Source organism: Babylonia areolata, chromosome 10 (genome assembly GCF_041734735.1).
Source record: "Babylonia areolata isolate BAREFJ2019XMU chromosome 10, ASM4173473v1, whole genome shotgun sequence".
Classification (NCBI taxonomy): domain Eukaryota; kingdom Metazoa; phylum Mollusca; class Gastropoda; order Neogastropoda; family Buccinidae; genus Babylonia; species Babylonia areolata.
The window spans coordinates 15,112,346-15,137,658 of record NC_134885.1 but is presented as its reverse complement, the minus strand read 5'-3'; the positions used below and the strand labels follow the sequence as shown (position 1 = coordinate 15,137,658).

Sequence of the window (25,313 nt, the reverse complement as noted above, 5' to 3'; positions counted from 1 at the left end):
GAATATCAGATCAAAGTGCCAAGTTTAGAGAATACAAAAAATATAAATATAACAGTAAATGCAGTTTGCATATAATTAGGCTTCATTTTTTTTTTTTTTTTTTTTTTTGTGCCCATCCCAGAGGTGCAATATTGTTTTAAACAAGATGACTCGAAAGAACTGAATTTTTCCTATTTTTATGCCAAATTTGGTGTCAACTGACAAAGTAGTTGCAGAGAAAATGTCAATGTTAAAGTTTACCACGGACACACAGACACATACACAACCGAACACCAGGTTAAAACATAGACTCACTTTGTTTACACAAGTGAGTCAACAAGAGAGGCAAAGCCTTCAAGATTCACTTGTGAAACACTTTTTTTTTTTTTAAATCCAAGCTTTTTATGTATTGAGTATAATTTCAAAATGTAATGTTTTGAGATGAGAATGATCAGTTTAAAGCAAATTAACTCCCCTAGCATTAATTAGAGTAATTTCCCTTTTTTACTATCTGCACCAAAAACGTTTGCAAAATAAACAAGAGAGGCAAAGCCTTCAAGACTCACTTGTGATACACTTTTAAAAAAATCCAAGCTTTTTATGTATTGAGTATAATGCATTTACTGTTATATTTATATTTTTTTATATTCTCTAAACTTGGCACTTTGATCTGATATTCAACCCAACAAAAGATCTGTCATTATTATCATTTTTTGTTCAAACAGGAACTTCTTTTGCTAAGCATGGAAGTTTTGTTTATTGCAAACGTTTTGGTGCAGACAGTAAAACAAGGGAAATTACTCTGCTGTGGGACTTAGTTTGCTTTAAACTGATCTTTCTCATCTTAAACATTACATTTTGAAATTATACTCAATACATAAAAAGCTTGGATGTTTTTTAAAAAGTGCATCACAAGTGAGTCTTGAAGGCCTTGCCTCTCTTGTTTCAAAATGTAATGTTTAAGATGAGAAAGATCAGTTTAAAGCAAATTAACCCCCCTAGCATTACAGAGTAATTTCCCTTTTTTACTATCTGCACCAAAACGTTTGCAAAATAAATAAAACTTCCATGCTTAGCAAAAGAAGTTCCTGTTTGAACAAAAAATGATAATAATGACTGCTCTAGCTCTTGTTGTTGGGTCAGAATATCAGATCAAAGTGCCAAGTTTAGAGAATACAAAAAATATAAATATAACAGTAAATGCAGTTTGCATATAATTAGGCTTCATTTTTTATTTTTTTGTGCCCATCCCAGAGGTGCAATATTGTTTTAAACAAGATGACTGGATAGAACTGAATTTTTCCTATCTTTATGCCAAATTTGGTGTCAACTGACAAAGTAGTTGCAGAGAAAATGTCAATGTTAAAGTTTACCACGGACACACAGACACACACACACAGACACACACACACAGACAACCGAACACCGGATTAAAACATAGACTCACTTGTTTACAGTTTGCAAAAAATTAGGCTTCTTTTTTTTTTCTTTTTTTTTTTGTGTGCCCATCCCAGAGGTGCAATATTGTTTTATTGTTTTTACCATGGACACACACACACACACACACACACAGACAACCGAACACCGGGTTAAAACATAGACTCACTTTGTTTACACAAGTGAGTCAAAAAGGAGTTGAAAACTTTGTCCAGTAAAGAAAGTCCCAGTCAGTGGATTTTCACAATTTTGCAAGCTGTGCTAATAATAAGTAGTTGCAGAGAAAATGTCAATGTTAAAGTTTACCACGGACACACGGACACACAGACACACACACAGACAACTGAACACCGGGTTAAAACATACTCACTTTGTTTACACAAGTGAGTCAATAACAACACCAAAGCCTGTTCTTGCAAGAGATAAGGAGGAAACTTTGAAGAAAAAAAACAACTGAGACAGCAAAAATTAAGACAGGCAGAAACTGAAACAAAAGAAGAAAGAGAAGAAAAGAATGCATCCAGAAAGAGGGAAATATGAAAAGAAAGCAGCAAAGCAAGCAGGCCAATAGCCAACAAAACAAAAGAGTGCAGTCCAAAGAAAAGGAACAATGCCAACAGCCCCTGATGAACTTTATCAATTATCCACTCCATCCAGTTCAACATCAGAGCAAACATGCAGTTCACTAACACTGAGAAAAGTTGTAGCAAATCATGCAAAAGGACAGCAGCAGAAAAGCTGAGGTGTTGGAATGGATGGTAAAAACACAACAACAACAACAACAAAAAACAACAACAAAAAACCACAAGAAGATCTAACTCCAACAGTAACTGAGGGACTACATGGCAGTCAGCCCACATTAAAAAAGAAAACTGGACTTCAGAACTAAGGTGGATGCCATCAATAAGTAAAAAGGTAAAGAAAACCCTAAGAAAAAAAATCTTGCATTTGTTGCTGGAAGATACTCTTGGAGACACAGAAGGAAACTGACCTTGGGATCAAACAGTTGAAAAGAGCCAGTGAAGTGTTTGACCTTTCTCAACTTAACACCAGAAAGAAAAAGTAGGATGCCTTTGGTGGAGACATCCAACAGAGGACTGATAAATTCACAGGTGACCTGAATTATCTAGATCACTACCAGATGCAAGAGGAATAAAGAAAACCAAGAAAGGTCTGATTAGCAGAAAAGTAAAGGAAAGGTTGAGCAAATCTGCATTTAACGTCTTCATTGAAGAAAATCCGGACATTCAAAGACCTCTCCTCTCACGTGCACTGTTTGCAAGTATGCGTCCAACAGATGTCATGCTATGAGCTCCAACAGAAGAAGAATGCTTGTGTAAATTTTGTGCCAACATTGATCTGATATTGGAGACTATCCAGCAGTTTGCAGCATCACATGGACAGTATGAACTCACTTTTATTGACAAGTATGACCTCTCACATGCAACACTTTTCCCAAACAGTGAATCTTTTATTTTACCTTATCATATGACATATCAATCCAAGCATTTAGAGGTGTGTGTGTGTGTGTGTGTGTGTGTGTGTGTGTGTGTGTGCGTGTGTTGCGGATTCCACAGTCAGCTGCTGGTAAAGCTTTTGCAAGACAGGGTTGGATACCTCTGCTTTATACTAATTTCAGACACTGATGACATCAACCGTTAACAAACATGGGCACTATGTTTTTAGTGTGTTAAAAGCACATCAAGGTGTGAAAACGCAGCTATGGAAGGAATCCCAGCAAGAGTTGATTGATTCATTTTTCTTCCATATCTATTCAAGCAACCTGAGATTGAACTGATTGAAATGATGGATTAAATAAGTGCATTGCCACTTGCCACATCACTGTGTGACATCCAACAAACTGAATTGTATATTCAAGAAATCTGGAGTCCAGCCAACATGACTAAATTGCTAATAATCCAGCAAACTTATTGGAGGCACTTGTGGAAGGAAACTGGCCTGCACTGTAAGTCTTACAAAATATAATTAAGTGTTTGAAAACAACTGTTAGTGAAGACTCGTTGCAAACTAATAAATTTCAGCATTTAAATGTCAAAACAATGATTTATTCCAGCATTGCTTGATCAGTTGATGGAATACAATATTATTCAATACTTGGATTCCACGTAAAGCACACATTTCTGAATTACAAAAACATGACTGTACCAAAATGCTAATCATTATCTTGAAAAGAAAGCTTTTAATACCCAAAACAAATCAAGACATGTCCATGTCACAGCTTTTCCATCGTTTGTGAAATTTTTTTTAAGCCACATTGTTGCTGAGTTCTGGTGTCCACGTACACATGAGCTTGTATTCAAAGCATGAATAATTTTTCTTCACAGGTTCAATATAGGACACATCACCTTAAGTGTCTCTATTGATGGCAGCCACCTTTGCATAAGGCCATGTTATTTTCATTAAAAAGCAGTGCCTAGTGGAAACTATGTAACACACAAGACGTCATTCACCTTGGTCGACAGTTTGCTGATTTTTACTGAAGTCAGTTTAAATATCCCTGTTCCTTTTTTTACTTTTTATTAAAAGTGTATCTTAATTCTTCAAAATATGTTTTGTGTGGTTTTTACAATAATTTTGATTTTTTACCCTTGTGTCCGAAAAGTGTTTCCAGTATTGTATATGTGCACACACACACACACACACAGTCACACACACACATATATATATACATACATATCGTCACACCTTGATATATATATATATATATATATATATATATATATATATCTTTGAAGGTGTGACTACTACACCTACAGGAAGACTTATCATATACGAGTCAAAAAGAAGCCCCTATGACATGAAACAGTGTGACCCACCTTGCTCCTGATGGTGCCACAACCATCAGCCCTTCCTCAGCAAACCTCTGCAGGGAAGGAGTAATAGAGGACATGGAGGAGCCCTGACCCTGGGACTTGAGCTGACCTGGGGTCTGGGAGTCTGAATGATTCAGAGACTGCAGGGCACTGTGTCTGTGTGACCTCTCCTCTGCTGTTTGCCTCCTCTGCTGGAGATCCACACATGTTATTGCTGTCGCTCTGCCTATCGCTCTCTGCTCAGACATATGGATCTGCTGAGTGCTGTTGGCGGCAGAGTTCACCAATATTGATGATGTTGGTAATGGGGTGGATACAAGGGTTGGTGGTGAGGTGAACAGGGACTGAAGAGGCTGGCTGGTTGTTTGACCAACTCCCGCCTCAGCACACCCACCAACCTTGTTTCTTGCAGAGCCAGCACCACCAATATCTCTGCCTCTCCCTGCCAAAGGTTTAAAAGGGGACTCACAGCCTACAGATCTATCAGACCCTATGTGAGGCTGTTTGTAAAATGTGGGATCAGTTTCAATAAGCTGTTGAGGAAACAGGGGCAGGCCTTTTGGGGATGAATAGACAAGGGTACGCTGTGCATGGGTTGAAGAATCATTATAAGTACTGATTTGCTGAACAAGGGATGGAAAAGCATTTTGTTTCTCCCTCACCCAGGCAGCACCCGAGTCTGTTAAACTCCACACACCATTAGACATAGACACCATGTCCCCACAGGACTCCAACACATAGAGGATCTCCTCCTCTGTCTTATGTAAAGCCTGCACAAGCTGATGGGTGGAGGCTGTCTGGTTAGGTTCTAAACTGAGCTGGAGCAGAACGATAGCATCGGGACGAATCATATCCTCATCTGCCATGTCCACCTCTTCAACAAATGTCATTTCTGAGAATTCCAAGTTGCCCATCATCTCCTGAAAGCGCTGGGTCATTTCGCGAGGTTCAAACTCCTGGCCACTGTCATCATCATCAGACTTATCATCATCACTTGTACAAATGTCTTCATCAACCTTCACCTGCTCAGGGAAAGTGTACTCCCAAGTGTGACCTCCATAAGACTGTTTTTTCTCCATAGGTGTGCTGTTTGTAAACTCCTCATACACTGTGTCCTGTGTGTGATCACCCAGTGAGTGACAGCTGCGTTTCTCATCGGATGACACCACTGCCACCTCTCTGTCTTTGCCATCAGCAGACAGTGTCACAGTCATGCCTTCCCCAGTGAACCTGACACTGTCACAGTCCCCACTGTCAGTCATGATGCCAGAGTTGGACTGTTTAATGGGGTCCTGACAGGGTAGGATGTGGGTAGATGCTGTCCTCTGCACTGACCCCGACAGGTTCCTATGGCGCTGACCAACATCTGCAGTGTCATAGGGTTTACCGTGGCTTCGATGCTGAAGCCGATAATGTTGTCTCTCTGAGAGCAAACCAGCTGCCTACAGGACAAAGATATATATATAAAAAAAACAAAAAACAAATAATCAAGTAAATACAGTCAGGAAATAAAAAGGTAAAGAAAGAAAGAGGCGCCCATCTCCATTTCTAAGTAAGTGTGTCAGTTCTGCTTCACTTTTCTCCACAGTGTTTACAAAGAACTGTTCATTTATTTCTGTCACCAGGCAGCCAGGGCAGTGTAAACATTAGTTAAGTAGAACATAAAGAGAGTCTTAAGACTCGTACTGTAGCAACAAAACTGCTGTCCATGACTTAGCATAAATCATAATGAAAGTGGTGGGGGTGGCTCTGATGGTATGACCCCACCCAGCATATTGCAGCAGACTTTTATTTTAAACTTTCCAATTTAAACATTTCTTTTTTAATGGACAATAGAATGATTTAATCTTGAATCCTCCAGTAGACAACAGAACTACAATACATCTCACATACTTGTTAAGCTGTGCTGTCTGCCATATTGTAAACCCCCCAACCCCTCCATGAACCTCTTCAGAAAAAAAACAAGAAACCATTGGATACCTACTCTGCTACTTTTCACAAGATGGTAACACAAAAAGTAAAATTTCAATCCCCCTCACACCCCAAAGTACAAAAAACAAGAGAGGCAAGGCCTTCAAGACTCACTTGTGATACACTTTTTAAAAAAATCCAAGCTTTTTATGTATTGAGTATAATTTCAAAATGTAATGTTTGAGATGAGAAAGATCAGTTTAAAGCAAATTAACTCCCCTAGCATTAATTACAGAGTAATTTCCCTTTTTTACTATCTGCACCAAAACGTTTGCAAAATAAATAAAACTTCCATGCTTAGCAAAAGAAGTTCCTGTTTGAACAAAAAATGATAATAATGACTGCTCTTGTTGTTGGGTCAGAATATCAGATCAAAGTGCCAAGTTTCGAGAATACAAAAAATATAAATATAACAGTAAATGCAGTTTGCATATAATTAGGCTTCATTTTTTTTTTTTTTTTGTTGTTGTTTTGTGCCCATCCCAGAGGTGCAATATTGTTTTAAACAAGATGACTGGAAAGAACTGAATTTTTCCTATTTTTATGCCTAATTTGGTGTCAACTGACAAAGTATTTGCAGAGAAAATGTCAATGTTAAAGTTTACCACGGACACACAGACACACACAGACAACCGAACACCGGGTTAAAACATAGACTCACTTTGTTTACACAAGTGAGTCAAAAATGATACACTTACCCTATTACTCTTATCAGGACTGAATGCCCCTGGTGCGTCACGGTCCTGGCTGGTATCTCTGAACAGTTCTGCCATAGTGCTTGCTTTCTCAAACAAATGCCACAATGGTTTCTGACCCCGAGTTGAGTCTGACACTAAGACCTGGTCCTTTTCCAGGCGGTACAGAATGGGGTTGACAACTTTTTTGCTGCGCTGACCCAGGCTTTTGGCCACTTCAAGGGCAGTCCTGGGCACTTTCTGCTGGCTGAAGTATTTCACAATCCTTTCCTTCAGATTTAAATCTGAGTCTGATGCTGTTAACGGGGCCAGTGGTATATTTGCCTGCACAAGTCAGTAATGTTATGATAAGGGCAAGGAATAATAAAACATAGTTTGGCAGAAAATTATGGTATCAATGGCCATTTAGTGTCCTTTATCAATACACTGAGCATTTACAATAAATCCCAGAAGCATGTATGAAAGACAAAGACATACATATAGTACACAAATGTGTACGCACTCACTCACACGCGCACACACACACACACACACACACACACACACACGCACACACACACACACCATGGACAAAACAGGAAAGTAAATAAACATGGTGAAAACAATGAAAGAAGCCAGATATTTTGTTTATGAATAGAAATTAAATTCATAAAACACAACTAAATGTAAATAATTTTCAGAATGACCTGAATAATAAATATATTAGTAAAAACAGAAAAAGCATAAACATTTCTTAGACTCAAAACAATTTGAATTTCATAGCAAATGGTATCCATGCCAAGACATGTTGTACATGACTCATGAATTCCCTTTTTTTCTGCATTACTTTAATAAAAGTTATCCAAAGGAAATGTATGTGTGCTTAATACCTTGTCACTCTTGTATGTGCACTGAAGAATTACACTGCTCTTGCTTTATGAATTACCCAGTTGATCTGTATTGTCTGTTTATTTTTTCTTCTCATATGTGATTTAAAAATGAATTAAAAAAAAAAGAAAAGAAAAAGATAAAAATCAGTCAAGGCTTGAGATGTCAGTGCAGCGAAAAGAACTGTTGTGAAAGCAGTTGTTAAAAATGACAGTGACATAGTGTCAAACACATGAATGACAGAGGAATTCTGGTCCGGCTAGAATTTGCAAAATGTATAAGGATTTATAAAAAGAAAAAAAAAAGAAGGAAAAAAAGAAAAACATTGGTTGGTTGCCCTGAAGCACAAAATTTTAGAAAAAATCAAGTGAGCAGCAGAGTGAAAATCATGTCAGGACATGCATGTACCTGGAGGAGATCACAAAGATAGGATGGAGTGCTATGAGTGAGAAACAGAGTAAAGACAGCTTGCAATTAAAAAAAGTAATTGTTATTTTCGGGATATAGAATTTTAATGAGCCTTTCACAGACAAAGGGTTTTAAAGGTGGGTAGAGAGGATGGACAGAAAATTTTGGATTTGCCAAGCCCTGAACAACTGACTTCAATATCAGATAGTGGAATATAAAGCAAAGTTTCTGGATGTCATCAACTGTAACAGCAATTCTGACATAATTACTAGCATAAGGTCCAGTCACATTGCTACTAGTGCTAGAAGTATTGCAAGAGGTGCTTTCCCTAAATAGGAAAAATCTACAAGCAGAATGACCCTCACTGAAAAGTTCATGTAGTACTAGTGTATTTACATGATTCCACTCCTTGAGTCTTTTATTGGTCATTTTCAAAGTGTCGGTTTCAGTTCCAAAGAGGCATTAAAGCAGTCTGATCCATACTCAGCAGGCATCTGCTAAAATAAAATAAAAAATTATAAAAATGAAAAAAGCCTGACCAATGCAAAGACCCAGTACTTGAGAGCCTCAACCATCGTAAGGCCACACAAGGACCTCTCCCTCCCTCCTAAAAAGTATCTGTTATATGTTTATAGCATATCATAATAAAATACAATCTAATTCTTTTAAAGTGAATAAAACAGTAAATAATGATGATAATATCAATAATAATAACTGGACATTTATCAGCACTTTCCTCATTGCACAGAACACTTTACAACCCACACAAACACGCATACGAAATACACTCAGTCCTCAACTCACAATCATGCACAATAAACATATATATGTGCATACAAATTTGTATGTACAATACAAACATACATACATGCATGCATGCATGCATCCATTTGACATACACACAATACAGCATTACAAATATACCTACACAATGAATTAACTACTTTCATGTATGAGAGAGGGTCTAGAGGAAATGCTGCTGGAAGAGTAAAGTCTTGAGGTTAGATTTAAAGGTAGGCAGTGAGGGGCTGTGACGGACATGGTGAGGCAAAGGGTTCCATATTTGAACAGTAGATGAACAGGCTCGACCACCATGCTGTTCTCTTTTGTATTTTCGGATGCAGAGGGTTCTAACACTGGCAGCAGAGTGACGAGAACAGGAAGGTACATAGATCTGAAAGATGTCAGAGAGGTATCGGGGTGCAGTTCCAGATATGACATGGTAGAAGAGACAGGCAGCTTTGTATTTGATCTTTGCTGTATGGGTAACCAGTGCAACTCTTTTAGAAGGGGTGTGCAGTATGCGGATCTTTTTGCTTTATAAATCAGTTTGTTGGCGGAATTTTGTACCTGCTGTAGTGGTCTGAAGAGTGTTTGTGGACAACCGATGAAAAGAGAGTTGCAACAGTCTAATCTAGAGAGTATGCATGAACTAACTAGCGTTTTGGTTGCATCGAGTGTGAGGTAGTGGCATATGGAGTTGATTCGTCTGAGTTCAAAGTAGGCTGCTTGACAGGTTTTGCTGATGTGATACTGCATGGAAAGAACTTTATTGAGGAAAAAGCCAAGGTCACAGACATGATCAGAGAAAGAAATAAAGACTGACCGCCACTGGTGCACAGTTCAGCTTGATAATGGTTTCTGCATGCATGACTAATTCTACCACACAATTTAGGCAGCCATACTTTATTTTGGGGGTGGATGCATGCTGAGTTTTTACAACAGCATACTGACATCAAACTGCAAGGGATCTGTCACATATTTGATCCATATCGTTCCCACGTACATATGAACTGTGGTTACGCACAAGAAGGTCCTCACATATGTTGATGTGGGCATCTTGAAATATTTCCACCCATAACCCACCATGCGGTGCCAGGGTTGGAACTACAGACCCATGGAACAGATGTTTAACACTCCAGCCGCCCTGTGATAAGAGTAGTAGTAGGAGGAGTAGGAGGAGGAGTAGGAGGAGTAGTAGTCAGACAGGGACAAGGCAAACTCTGAAGCTTTTAAACTGTGTCTTCTTTGCTTTGTAACATATTTTAGCAGAAATTTTGGTCAAGGTTCAATGCTTCATTATCAAGTTTATTTAAAAATAAAACTTTCCAAATATAGTTGAGAATTCTATGGAATTATTCAGTCGATTCCTGACGGACTTAGTAGATGGTGGCTGTTTTAGACAAGGTGGCAGTCATTTCTTACATTAGTAATGAAGCAAAACTTTCTCTCAACTATTAGTATTTCAGTGTTGTACAAACATCTTTCCTTCATCATTTCTTGTTGAACTGTACTGAGGTTCAGAAAAGAACTGATCCCAAGACACACCGTTATAAAATGTATGTCTCAGTAAGATCATTATGTTTCCTTCTACCCTCAACTCATTCACCCCAGAGCCCGAGCATTGCTCTGGCATTAAAATTTGTCTCATTTAACAGTTTTCATGTTCCTAGATAATTATGCATAAATCATAAGGAAAGGGAACTAAATTCTACAGTATTTCTAGATGTGTACGCATGTAATCTGGAGGAAAAACAGTACATTTTCTGCGTTTTTTCCTCATCAATATGGCATGGAAGCCTGCTGAGGCTGTAAACTGCCCTGAATTGAATGGGCTGAGCTAAAATTATTTCAAATAAGTTAATTGATCATTATAAATTATGTGCCTAGATTCTTGTAAATGCATTGTGGCTCTTCTCTGCATCCTCTCAACTGCACTAGATTAGCGCTTCAGATTAAGGCACCACACTGTGCATCCATACTTCAAGTGAGGTTGCACTGCAGCTTTGTATAGTTTTACAAAAATAACATGGTCAAGATAAGTAAAAGTTCATTTAATTATTCTAATCATTAGGTTTGCTTTATTTATGCTGTTCTGAATGTGCAGGTCAAACAAACGACTTCTATCAATAGTGACTCCAAGGTATTCTTTTGTATAGTTTTACAAAAATAACATGGTCAAGATAAGTAAAAGTTCTTTTAATTATTCTTATCATTAGGTTTGCTTTATTTACGCTGTTCTGAATGTGCACACAAAACAAACGACTTCTATCAATGGTGACTCCAAGGTAATTTTCGTTTTCACATGATTTTACTGGTTTGTAGCATTATTTAGTTGCATAGAGAATGTTTTGTTTGTCAACATTAAAATACAGATTCCATTTCTCTGTCCAAGCACACAGTTTGTCTAAAGAGTATTGATCACAGAACACTTCCGAGTGAAATTACTATAAACATCAGCTTCTGACTCTGAGGAGTACTCATCACAACTCACTCTGACCTTCTGAGTTTTTCCTGTCAAAAAGTCTCTTGTCCATTAGTGTATGCAACAGACTACACCATAAAACAGCATTAGATTCTAATCCTCAGCCTTTCATGTAGTCCACTGTCAAAAGCTTTACGAAAATCTAAATAAATCATATCTACTGGATCACCATCGTTAAGTAACTTTGTCATCTTCCATCGCCTAAAAATGCTACAAGACACGAGACCTTTTGCTTTTAAAACCATACTGGCGCTTAGAATACAAATTATTAGTATCCATGTGTGAAACAATGGCATCTCTTACAAAGGATACTGGAATCTTGCATTTAATGCAAGTTAGACTGACTGGTCCATAGTTTCCTGGCACAGTTCTGAATCCTTTCTTAAAAATTGCTTTAACATCACTTTTTGTTTCCAATCCTTAGGAACAACTTAAGATTCTAATGACCGATTGTACAGTAATGTCAGTGGGTTTGACAATTCTCTAGCTGGCTTTTTTAATATACTCTTAGCAACAAATCTTGGTGGCAACTGATCTGGTCTCTTGGGTCTTTCAGGCATCAAGTTCCCTCAGCCTTTTTTCAACAGCTATGGAAGTAACCCTATCTCTGAAACTGACACATCATGAAACACTGAGTTCTCTGTCAGTACTGATGAACTTCACCGGTGAAGACAGTAGCAAAGAACTAATACATCTAAAGTCTCAGTTTTTTCTTTATCAGAAGTGGAAAAACCACTATCTTTTTGTAGTACACTAATGCCTGTATTGCGTTCTGTTTTTTCTTCAACATATTTCCAGAGGTACTCTGGATTTGTCTTGCAGCTGTTTGCAATGCACTTCTCATTGGTTTTCTTTGCTTTTTACATTATTTCTCATTTTCTTGTATTTCATATAAGCTAATCCATGCTTTTTCTTTCTGTTTTGTGGTTGTTATGTTTCAGAAAGTCATGTCCTTTTGTTTGTAAAAAATATGTTGTACTATTTGTTCCTTTTTCATACTTTTAGTCACTTCCCTTAAAGGGTTAAATTTGTTTGCTTTGACTGAGATTGATGGTATGCACACCTCCATGCTTTCCAATACAAGATTTTGTATTGTGGACCATGTTTGCACAGTCTTGATTCTCCAGCACAGAGAAGTCAAGCTGAATGATGTTTTTTCCCTCACCAAGTCATTATTTCCTTTACTGAAGTCAACTTATATCTTATTTTATGTAAAGTCTTTACTCCTGACACAGATAAGTCAAATACCAAAATGTCATGGTTGCTCTTTCTTAGCGGGTCCACGTGTTTAATGTCTGATATCAATTTATCATCAGTAACTTAAAGCTGGAATTCCAAATTCACAGCACAGAAACGGCACCAGCATGATATAGGCTGTTTTGGACCTAAGTTCTAACAGTAGTCTCAGCAGTTGTGGTCTTGCATTTGTAGCAGTTTTAAAAGGGCCAAGTCTGACTGGGTTTTCAACCTCATCTCTGTCCACATCATCAACAACGTTCTTCCCAGTTGTCTGACTCTATCCCTGTCCTGTTTCCTGCTTTCCTTGTCACTTTCTGGCAAGTTTGCTACAACCTTATTCAATTTTCTTTTTCCTTTTTTCTCTGTGTTCTTTTTGTTAGAGTGTCCTCAATTTTCTTTTCAAAGGACTCTGCACTGTCGGCTGTGTGTTTGGCCTCATGATTGTGCATTCTAACTCTTACACTATCAAGTATTTTCAGTACAATGTCAAGTATCACTTTCCATTCTTGTTGTAACTTCATTTCTGCCTGGTTTTCTATATTTTTTGCAGAGCCACACAATGAAACATTTTCTAGAGCATTGTCATACCATAAACAGATTTATGGTGCACACTGATCCACTATTTTCCTGGTCTGTCCTGCTTTCGCTGTGGCATTCTTGGCGGTGTTTTTGTTTCAGTTTGTCAAGGAGGCATCACTTCATTCAGGCAAATCCAATATGCTACACCACATCTGTTAGACAGATGCCTAATCAGCAGCACAACACACATAGACTCTGAGTGCATACACACACACACACACATATATATGTATTTGTGTACCTAAAGTATCAGAGTAGATTTCTTCCAAAGAATTTGCCAGAGGATAACACCCTTGTTGTCATGGGTTCTTTTTCTGTGTGCCAAGTGCATGCTGCACATGGGATCTTGGTGTATTGTCTCATGTGAATGACTTGAAACGGATTTTCCCATCAAACTTGGGTGAAAGGGCTTGACCAGGATTTGAACCCAGATCTTCAAGGACATTACATTGACAGATGAGCATCTTAACCATTCTGCCACCTTCCTCTGGAGGAGTTTCTATGATGGCTGAGTTTCTGTGATGGTGATTCACAACAATCGTTTCGTGATTTACAAATGAAAAAGCAAGTAGGGATTTGTAGTCAACTATCTTAACCTAACAAGTAAAATGAACAAGCAGAATTCCAATCTAAATCAACAGTAATCAGCAATAATTACCTTACCTGATAAACCTGAAAATGCTAATGCCAGGTATACAAAAGTGACAAGGTGCAATAATGGAAATCTTAACTCCCGCTGAGAAGTAATCACGGTGACTTAATGATTGTAATGACACAAGAGAATACTTCAAAAATCAACAAAAAATATTTTTGTCTTCCAAAAGCTAAACTCCTTTGAAAGATTGGGCTGTTTAATAAGTCCCACATGCACCACTTTGCACTCTTTGGAAACAATTAAGAAGCGCTAAAATTCCCATGAAAAGAACAAGATATTGAACAGCCAAAGTACACCTTGATTTTTCACACTTTATTTTGTGAATTATAAATGTTATCCACTTAGAACTGTCTTTAAAAACAAAACAAATATTATGAACTGTTATTCACTTAGAACTCTTTAAAAAGAATTATAACAAATATAAAAAGTTCACTGTCTGCCAACATGTACAATTCTCCTTTACAAATCTGCAAATTACAAACTTACTGTTTACAAAGCTGTGCACAAGAAAAAACCCACTGAGACTAGGAGTCGGAGTTGTTCCAAAACACACATGCATGCACAAAGATGTGCTGATAAAGAACAAGACAGCTTGCTGAACAAGCATTCCCACCGTCCAGTTATTGAGCAAGCATTGCTTACTTTTCAGAACAGCACATAATAAGTTACGCTTTTCTAATTTTACGTGAACCGAACTCATAGGAGCGGACGAGGAAGTGTCAATGAACAAGAAATCCTCAGCTTGAACTGTGTTCGACAACCAGTCAGTGGTTTTTTGCACATTGCCTGATTTCGGACTGGATGGCACACGAAGCCCACTCCCATCGTTTTCAAAGACCATAATGCCAACAATACCAAGCTAACGGTTGTGATTCAAACAGACCGTGGAACTGGAAAACCCTTACCGAAAACGAAAGTAATAGGTGAAAAATCGTTCTGAAACCGATCGACTTACAAGTCAGCAACAAATGACATTGTGACTGAGGCACTAAATCGGGTTACTGAAAAAAGATGAGTCACTGAACTGCCACGACTGTCGCTGACTTGATGAAACAGAAAGAAAGACTAAGCGTGCACCATGCACGTTATTTTCGAGAATCAAGAGTCGAAATTCACGCCCTTTACCTGTGCATGATTAAGACTCCATGTTGGTGGCGTCGACTGTCTGTTTTCATACACTAGTTTGTTCCGTTTCAGTTTACGCAGATGTGTGCGCAACAAATTCTTGTGGACAGAAATGGCATCAAATAAGTCTGATATCGTTGCGCTCCTTTCCTGGCACTGTTTGAGGTATTCAATTATCTTCTGTTCAGTGCTATCATCAGCCATTTCCAGAGGCTCGAAGCCCCGACAACGAACGACAACTCTTACTGTGTTCAGTTCGTTCTTTTGTTTAGCGTCTTTTCACTATCAGTGATATTAGACGTAGTGATATTAGACTGTGTTCAGTGTGTGTGTGTATGTGTGTGTGTGTTCGACGTCTTTTCACATTGTCATATTGTGTGATTTTAGACACCCCCCCTCCCGCCCCCCGCCCCCACCACCACCCCGCAAAATAAAAGAAGAAAAAAAAAAGAATGAATGAATGAAAAAAAATGAAAAAAACAAAACAAAAAACAGACAAGCGGTTCAAACAAACAAACGCACAAAAGGCCTTGGTGAGCGTTAACTAATTACTGACGTGACAAAAAAAACAACCACCAAAAAACTAATCACTAAAATGTGTGTGTGTGTGTGTGTGTGTGTGTGTTGAAATAACGCCCTGGTGATACCCACAGTCTTCTTATGGACGAACCATGCATCCTGTAGCTCACCAGTGACACTGAGCTTGAGGCGACCGTGTTGCGCAATCTCCCAAGTTCAGTGAGCAATATGACCGCGCATGATTGCGTGCAGTGCGAGCGTGAAAGTAGAGCGAATGTTTGAAGGGCTCTTGTCGCTGAATCTGCCTCCACTGAGCCGAGCTTTTTCAGTTGGCCGTGCACAGCAGGTAATATTGAATTGTCCTGAAATCTGACATTACTTTTTCTTCTTTTTTTTCTATATAGTTGCGCGATAGTTTTTCCCTTGTGGGGTGTTTTGATTCCGTCATTTTTTCATTTTTCTCTGAATTGTCTCTTCATCAGTTTCTGTATCCTCGAGTCACTCCCTTCGCTCTCTCTCTCTCTCTCTCTCTCTCAGGCTCTCTCTCTCTCGCGCGCGATCTCTCTCTCTCTCTCTGTGTTCCGATTGCAGGTGCCGCTGGACCCGTGCCGGACACCGTATCAACACTATTAATTCAGTTGCGAGCACGGGTGAAAAACTACCAAACACTGCCAAAACCAGACAGAATTGGCGCCGGTGAGACAACTGAAGTGAAACTCTGTTGACTGCTACATTTCGCCGGACTGTGGTTTTTCTTTTTGTTTCCCCCCTTACTTGTTTGGCCGTGTGTATTTTCTTCAGTTTCTGGTGTCGGTTGACTGTTATATTGAATGTTTTATATAGATTAATCGAGTTACTGATTGTATGATTCAGGCTGTATTATTAATTGTGTTTCGTTTGTACCCGGTACATCATATTTGGCATCATAGCGTGGCGTTTTTGCCAGTTTGTTTGTTTTCTCTACTATTCTTCTTTTTTTTTTATCTTTTCTTTTCCGTCGGCAATTTACTGATTTTCATTTATTCATGATTGTTTTCCCGCTCCCCCCCCCCCCCCCCCCCCCCCCCCCCAAAAAAAAAAAAAAAAAAAAAAAAAATTCAGTGAACACAAACCGGGCAAAAAGTATGGCCATCTAAGACGGTCTTCGAATCAGTAGCACATTTAAACATCAATCATAAAGTTAACAAAACCACAGAAATATGCTCGCTGTTAAGTAACCGTGGAAAACCTTTTCATTTTGCCTACTTGGTCTGCTTGAATTTGAAACTCACGGAACATATCAGCGATGCCGCTGAGATGCACGTCCTAGGCTATAACGTTATGCGTAATGACCCCACAAAAGCCAGGGAGACTCGGTCTCCTCCTCTGTGTTCGCGAATCCCGGCCTCGCATTTAAACGTCTACCATATCTTCAACAGCACGATGTAGAATCAATGTGGATTGAAGTCAAATTAAAAAGCACCCCTTTCATTTTAATTGCTTTCTGTTATAGAAATCCAGCAGAACGGATAAACTGGTTAGATAAATTCACCGCAATGACTGATACCCGGGATGCGGTCACGTTACTGACTTGGAGATTCAACACTGATCTTACCAAAGCCTATAAATACAGTAGTGGAACGCGACAATAAGTCTGTTTAATCTGCATCAGCTAATTAACACACCCACCAGAGTTACGCACAAATCACAGACGCTCATTAATACACCGGCTTCCAATTAGAACAATATATTAGGAGCTTGCGTTCTGATATTTTAACTGTGGTGATTACTACCCAATTTGTGTCACATGGGGAAAAAAAGGAATAAAAATTCCCAATGAATTCCCAATAAGACAATAACATATCGTTGCTACTCGAAATTTAATGAGCAGCTGTTTATAAATGACGTGAGTAGCTCCAAACTTTCATCAGTACAGACCCCGATCTAGCAATAGAACACTGGATCGAAATATTTACTGCAGAAATATATAATAAACATGTCCCACTGAAAACTATAAGAGTTAAGCACACTCCTAAACCAGCTTGGTGTCCAAAGAGTTAAAAGTGATTCAAAGAGTTGAAAGAGGCAGGCTACATTAGAGACTATATCTTAAAGAGAATGGCTACCACGAAGAATCGAAAAGAAAAAAAAGAAGAAAAATGCAGTAAACTCACAAAAGCGCAAAGAAAAGAAGAAATATTACCAGGACTTAATATCCTCCAAAGAAAACCCCAAATCAGTGTGGCAAGCTATAAACCAACTCACTAACAAGCAATCTCCGTCAAAATCAACCGTGATCAAAGAAGTTTCTGTGAATCAACTAAATAAACACTTTTTCAAAAAATTATTACCACAAATTACACAAAATTGAATAACCTTGAAAATAAAAATTGATTTGAAATAAAAACACATCAATCAAATTGAATATTCCACCCATAACAGTATCTGAAGTCTACAACTACCTTATCCAACTAAAACAAACAGGAACCCGCGGACTGGATGGCATCGACAGCAGAATTCTTAATAAACTAGCCGCTGCAGTTATTACGGACACATCAACGCAAATTTTAATCTGTGTATTGACAAAAACTACTTTCCGATCGCATTTAAGAAAGCAAAAGTTATTCCACCGATCCTTCATACGACATGCCAATTTCCATTACATCTGTTCTTTCCAAACCACTTTAAAAGCACATAAACAAGCATATTTCATATCACCTTTGATGTCAGAGAGCTTTTACATCCAGCTCAGTCTGGTTTCAGACAAAAGCATTCATGCCACACAGCATTCGTCAGCCTCGTAGATGACTGGTTTACCCATGTCAATTACAATGGATATTGTGGTGTTTTATTCGTTAATTAAAAAAAAAAAAGCATTTGATTTGATGACTCGGCACAACCTCTTACTTAGAAAACTTGAACCATATGGTCTGTCAACCAATAGTCTTAGTTTGCTAAAATCATATAAGACAAACAGGCAACAATGCGTGTCAATGAGTACATCAGTCTCTACACAAACAACACGAAATTGATTATGGCATTTCTCAGGGGTCTATTCTAGGCCCTTTACTATTCTGAATATATACAAACAACCTTCCGCTCCATATGAAATCCGTCTGCAAACTTTCTGCGGATGATACAACAATCCACACTTCTCATACTGACATTGATGCTCTTGCAAAGGACTTAACAAAAAAAAAGTACTGATGACCTCGTTAGATGGACCGAACTATAAATCGCGCATGTCTCTTCACCCACCAAAAAAATATGCACATGATGTCAGTCACAACCAGACAAAAGAGGCAAAACACTAGATATAATTTCCCGTCCATCCAACTCAAAGGTGAACCTACTGAACAAGTCAGTGATCATAAAGTACTGGGAATCATAATCGACAACAATCTCACTTGGAATCATCACATAAATTCCCTTTGCAAAAAGAAAGCCCAGAAAACCCATCAACTATCCAGAATCAAACATTTCCTTGACCTTCACTCACGGAAATTATTTTTTTTCAAGCACATATCCAGTCTACAATAGATTATGCATCAACTCTATGGGACTCGGCAAGTGCGAACACCATGAAGTCATTACTGAATCTTCATAAACGGGGACTTAAGCTGGTACTCCTTAACTCACTCAGTACCGCCAGTCCTCTCTTCTCCTCTACACAGACCCCTCGGATGTCCAGTGGGTGTCTCAATGACCCAACCTTTAGCTTCCGTCGTCAGAATTGTGGTATTCTTTGTCAACATTCACGTCTTCAGTATAAGAGCCTTCCTCTTGCAATATTTTGATGATGGTAATTGGGGTGAAACGCTGTTAACGTCGTCTCTTTCGCCGTTCGTATGGATAGAGTTAAAAAGACTTCCTATTTAGACTCAGACCATAAACAAGCGAATATTCTCCCACTAATCCGTAGATTAGAGTACAACAAAGGAATCACAATGCACAAGATTATGACAGGTTATGCACCACAACATTGATAATCGAATTTGCTGTAAATTCATCAAGGAACCCCCTCGATCAAAATCCCACTGAAGAATTTACTTGTTCAAATCCAGTCTGATTGACTCATGCAGGCGCCTATGGAACTAACTCCCAGAAACAATTAAACAACACCATTGCCCAACCACCTTCAAAAAACATTACCTTTCCCACCTTATGACATAATGTTGGTTTTGTGTGTGTGCGTGTGTGTGTGTGTGTGTGTGTGTGTGTGTGATGATCAGTTACGAAATAAATATGTTCCTAAAAAATATTTGTCTCCAAAATCAGTTTTTAATTTTTGTAATATGCTCAAAGGAGGCAAAAAAGTCATTTTAGCTGTAAGTAAGATGATTAGATTTGCAAATGTTGCCTAGCTACACTTTTGGAGTTAAAAGACATTTATGTTTCCTCAACTTTTATGTGACACTGTTGTGTGTTTGGAAACTGATGTTTGTTCTGGGCATGAAAAGATTATTTTGCAGTAATCCTCCAAACTCCAATAGGAGTGAAAGGATAATTAAAACTGGAACTTGAACTTATATTATTATTTTTTAAATTAATTGTTTAAATATTGCCCTCTGTTGTGTATTTCTACTAACACCACGCTTTATCTTATTTTATTTAGTGTTGTGTAGTGTAGACCCTGTTCAGGGCGAGGACAGGATGTAAAAAAGCACGCCAGTGCTTATCTATCATCCTCGAAATAAAGAATTTTGTCTTGTCTTGTCTTGTTGTCTCTCTCTCTCTTTCTCTCGGTCTTGGGGGTATTTTGGGTATTTGTCAAACTTTTATTTTTCGAATATATATGTTTGATAACGTTTGTGTATGAGTTTATGTGTCTTTGTTAGCGTGTGTGTGCGTCAGTGTGCGAGAGTGTTATGTGGAAGGGGGGAGGAACCTGGACTACAGCTTCTGGTTGATATTGTTTTCACTATCTGTACCTTATCTCAGACTGTCTCTTATCTCAGTCCTTGACGATGGCGACGTTGAGACCGCCAGGGTGGTGTGAGTGATCTCTGTGTATAACCTTCAGCTGCAGCAGGAAGAAGCGAACGAAACCCTCATCTGGTCAAAGAGATACGGATGGTCTAAACCATTTTTGCCCGTTTGACTTCTTCCTCTGTTCGTCCACAGGAGGAACAGATACACACACACACACACACACACACACACACACACGCACACACACAGGCAGAGGTCAGGTGGCTTTGACATCACTACCATGATGATCAAAGGCCTGTTAGGTGGAGGACAGCCCTTTGTTGAGTTCTATTACCTCTCAGTGTAGAACACACTGACACACACACACGCGCGCGGGCTCGGGCGCGTTGCATCGTCACAGCAGCCTGTTGGCCTCAGCTGCGCGGCCATTCGCTCGGTCCACATGTAAGCTGTGGTCCCGAGTGGTTTATTATTACAAGTTTCAGTTTCAGTAGCTCAAGGAGGCGTCACTGCGTTCGGACAAATCCATATACGCTACACCACATCTGCCAAGCAGATGCCTAACCAGCGGCGTAGCCCAACGCGCTTAGTCAGGCCTTGAGATAAAAAAAAAGGTTGATAAATAATAGATAAGCGTACATAAATAAGTAAATAAATACATAAATAGATAAATAAATAAATAATTATTATAATATGAAAAAAGGTAGTAATAATAATAATAATAAATAAATAAGTAAATAAATAAGACAACAATGATGATAAATAAGCAAATAAATGTAAAACGTGAAGACACACATTCACACATACACCCACACATGCATAACAGATATGCGCCAAACATGCAGTTTCACAGATATGAAAGCACAATCAAATACACATAAACGTACATGAGCCCCAAAACACACACACACACACACACATTACCCTGCACCTCCTCTACCCCCCTCCTCCACACACTCATTTCTAGGCTACGTATCGCAGCTTCCACGACACACACACACACACACACACACACACACAGATGAACACTTACTTGTACAAGCACACACACATACACCCATATCCCCCACCCCCAACCCCACACATATATATATATATATACAAAGATATATATATACACACCCGCACGTTCTAATATCCCGTTGCTCCAACAGTGTAGGCATGCATACACTCACATACCTCATCCTCTACCTCCCCCTGCCCCTGGCACCCCCACCTCCCCCTCACACACACAAACATACGCACGTGCACAGAACTCTCCTGACACTTGTGTACACTTACACCCTTGTGCATGCACAAACGCACTCAAACACACAGACCCACACATACACACACGCACAGAGGCTGCCACTGATTGGCCGCAAGAAGGATGGGAAAAGATCTCTGATGCCAAGAACGTGGCGTCTAGTGTGTTGCTCAGTCTATTGTATTTGGAAAAGCCCACAGAGACTCTGTTCCGTTTTGAAGAAATTTGTGCAGTGTTGGTTTGGAAATGATGCCGATATTTGTTTGATTTGCAAAGCATCGTGCTCTACCTTTCATGTTAGACTTACGGCCGCTCCCTCTCTCTGCTTTTATTTCTTTGAGGCGATCAATGGTGTGATGGCCTTGTTATGTTGTCTTTTCTTTTGTACTCTTTAATTGATTAGAGGCAATTTATGTATTAAAAAATAAAAATTAAAAAAAAAAGATAAAAAAAAGTGGATTGATTCCGAATTTGTCTATGTTAAGAACTCACCATTGCTGTTCACCAGACTTTTCACTAAAATAATATTGTTGTGCACCCATGTCTTTAAACTGACAACATTTGGATTGATCTTGAACTCATAATTATGAAATATCGATTCAGCTGATAATTCATTTCCATTTTTTAAATTGACCTTTTCACAAAATTTCGTATATGCAGAAAAAAATCTTCCCCAAAAGCGTTAAATTTGCTCTTTTAAACAATTTCGGACCAAGTTTGTAGATATCATTTACTTCGGTGTTTAGAGATCGCATAATTTCCATCCACTTTGGGGGTCCCTTTAATCATCTTTCTGATCCACGCTACTTTTAATCCATTTATGTATACCTCGATGTTTGGAATTCCTATTCCCCCTTTCTCAGTATTATGAACAGAATATTTTCTTTCAATGTTGTCAGTTTTTTTGTCCCATACAAATTGGTAACATTTTTTTTGTTTTGTTATTGTTTAATTTGACTGTCTGGTGGATTTGGAAGTAGAATCCAGAGGTATAATAATTTTGATAGGATTAATGATTTGAGTACAGCAAATCTTCCTTGAGGAGTGATAGTTCTTTATAACCATATTTAGAATAGGTTTTTAATTTTAAGGTACTTATCATCTGAAATTATTTCTGTAACTTGTGAAAGATTGTTTGTTAGCCAGAGTCCAAGTATCTTTAACTCTCTCCATATGAACGGCGAAAGAGACGACGTTAACAGCGTTTCACCCCAATTACAACCATCAAAATATTACAAGCGGAAGGCTCTTACACTGAAGAGGTGAATGTTGACAAAGAATACCACAATTCTGACGACGGAAGCTAAATGTTGGGTCATTCAGACACCCACTGGACATCCGAGGGGTCTGTGTAGAGGAGAAGAGAGGACTGGCCGTACTGAGTGAGTTAATCTTGTTGGATTCCATTCCATGTTGTATTTGTATTTCTTTTTATCACAACAGATTTCTCTGCGTGAAATTCGGGCTGCTCTCCCCAGGGAGAGCGCTTCGCTTCACTACAGCCCCCACCCCCACCCCCTTCCCCATTTTTTTCTTTTTTTCCTGCGTGCAGTTTTTTTAATTTGTTTTTCCTATCGAAGTGGATTTTTCTACAGAATTTTGCCAGGAACAACTCTTTTGTTGCTGTGGGTTCTTTTACATACGCTAAGTGCATGCTAACACACGGGACCTCGGTTTATTGTCTCATCCAAAAGACTAGCGTCCAGACCACCACTCAAGTGGAGGGGGAGAAAATATCGGCGACTGAGCTGTGATTCGAACCAGCGCGCTCAGATTCTCTCGCTTCCTCGGCGGACGCGTTACCTCTAGGTCATCACTCCACATGTTTTTGTGAATTGAAAATTTGACTGTAGAGTTCTTTTTGCTAACTAACCACACATTTAATGTTTTTTTCACAATTTAATTTCAATCCAGAAATATCTTCAAATTCGTTAAGGATTTCAAAGTTTTTTGTGTGAATCTCCTTCTAAAGTGAATGTCGTGTCATCAGCAAATTGGTTTATCTTAATTCTGTGTCTGCTATTCTCACACCTTTTATGTCTTTATCTTCTCTAACCCTATTTGCTAATATTTCAGCACATAACACAAATAGGTACAGAGATATTGGGTCTGCTTGACGACAGCCTCTTGCTATTGCAGAACTTGTGGATAGTTTTACATTTACAATTACATACGCTTTTATGACTTTATAAAATGTAGAGATCCATTTACAAACAATTTCTCCAAAGCCAAATTCTTTCAAAACTTTATTCATATATGTCCAGCTAATTGAATCAAACGCTTTTTCAAAATCAACTGACACTAACAGGCCAGGTAATTTCTTTTCTTCTAAATAATAGATTATGTCATATATAGTTCTAATACTGTCTCCAGTATACCTGCCTGATGCAAATCCTGACTGATCTTTGTTAATTAGTTTTGGTAAAACTGATTTTATATGGTTTGGAATACAACTTGATCCAATCTATAAATCACATTGAAGAGAGTTATGGGCCTCCAATTTTTCAGATATTCTTTGGATTTTTCTTCTTTTGGTAAGCATATTATTAACCCTTCCTTTTGACTAACTGACATTTCACTTGAAAGGAAACTTTTATTTAAAGAGCGAACTACAAAACTACCTAACTGTTTTCAAAAAACTTTTTTAAAATGTTGTCATTCCGTCTGTACCTGGGCTTTTATCGCTTTGGATATTTCCTAATGATTTTGCTGCTTCTTCGAATGTAATAAACCCTTTTAATCTATCCGATTCTTCTTTTGTTGATCTAGGCAGGTTGCTTCCATAATTGTTAATATTAATTTCTTGTGTTCTTTCTGTATATAGTGACTGATAAAACCCTACAGTTCCCTTAAGCATATCGTCTGTTTTAGTATATACCTCGCCTTTAAATTTTTTAAAATTTTTATATATATAATAATCAGTGTTATCATTTGCTTACTGATGAAGTGTCTTTTTTCTTGGGAGCAGAAATATTTACTTATTTTTTCACCTTGTGATGCCCATCTTGCTTTGGATCTGAGAATTATACCTTCCATCCCCTTTTTCTTATTTTCTCTAGCTCTCTTTTTTCCTCTTTTTTCTTTCTTTTTTTCCTTTTTTTTTAAATAGTAATTTTGTGTCAAAATCGTTTAATGATAAGTTATTCTCGAGTTCTGTAATATTTTTTTTCTTCTAAATGTTGTTCTCTTCTGTTTACTTTTTTCTTTTCCCTAATGCTAAATGTTATGGTCTGTGCTCTTATTTCCATAAGAAGAACATCAAGAAACAGTTGGTCTGAGATAGTGAATTGGATTTCATTATTTGGTATGTATTCTAAGTTGTCTATCTGATAAAGCATTACGGCATATTGTTCTTTCACTTTTCTAATTGTTTCATTTACAAGGTCAACGTAACTCCTATCTTTAAGTAGGGATGAATTGAATTTCCAGATACTTTTTAATCTTTTCTTCTGCTTTAAATTCGAGGGTGATATATATTAGAGAATGGTCACTTCTATGTCCGTACAGTGTATCAGCATCCTTAACGTAAGTGTAAGTCATTAATGAATCTGTCACTAAGAAAAAGTCCAAACGACTATGTTGG

General features: G+C 38.3%; 1 protein-coding gene across 1 annotated transcript in view; it reads right to left on the bottom strand.

The window, feature by feature from the left end:
- LOC143286820 (uncharacterized) overlaps positions 1 to 15,272 on the bottom strand; it is a 96,978-nt gene extending 81,706 nt beyond the window's left edge. Inside the window, 3 exon segments of the mRNA XM_076594627.1 lie at positions 4,254 to 5,692; positions 6,920 to 7,240; positions 15,055 to 15,272. Of these exon segments, the coding sequence (XP_076450742.1) occupies positions 4,254 to 5,692; positions 6,920 to 7,240; positions 15,055 to 15,258 (1,964 nt within the window). The 5' untranslated portion in view covers positions 15,259 to 15,272.
- Between the last annotated feature and the right edge of the window lie 10,041 nt (positions 15,273 to 25,313).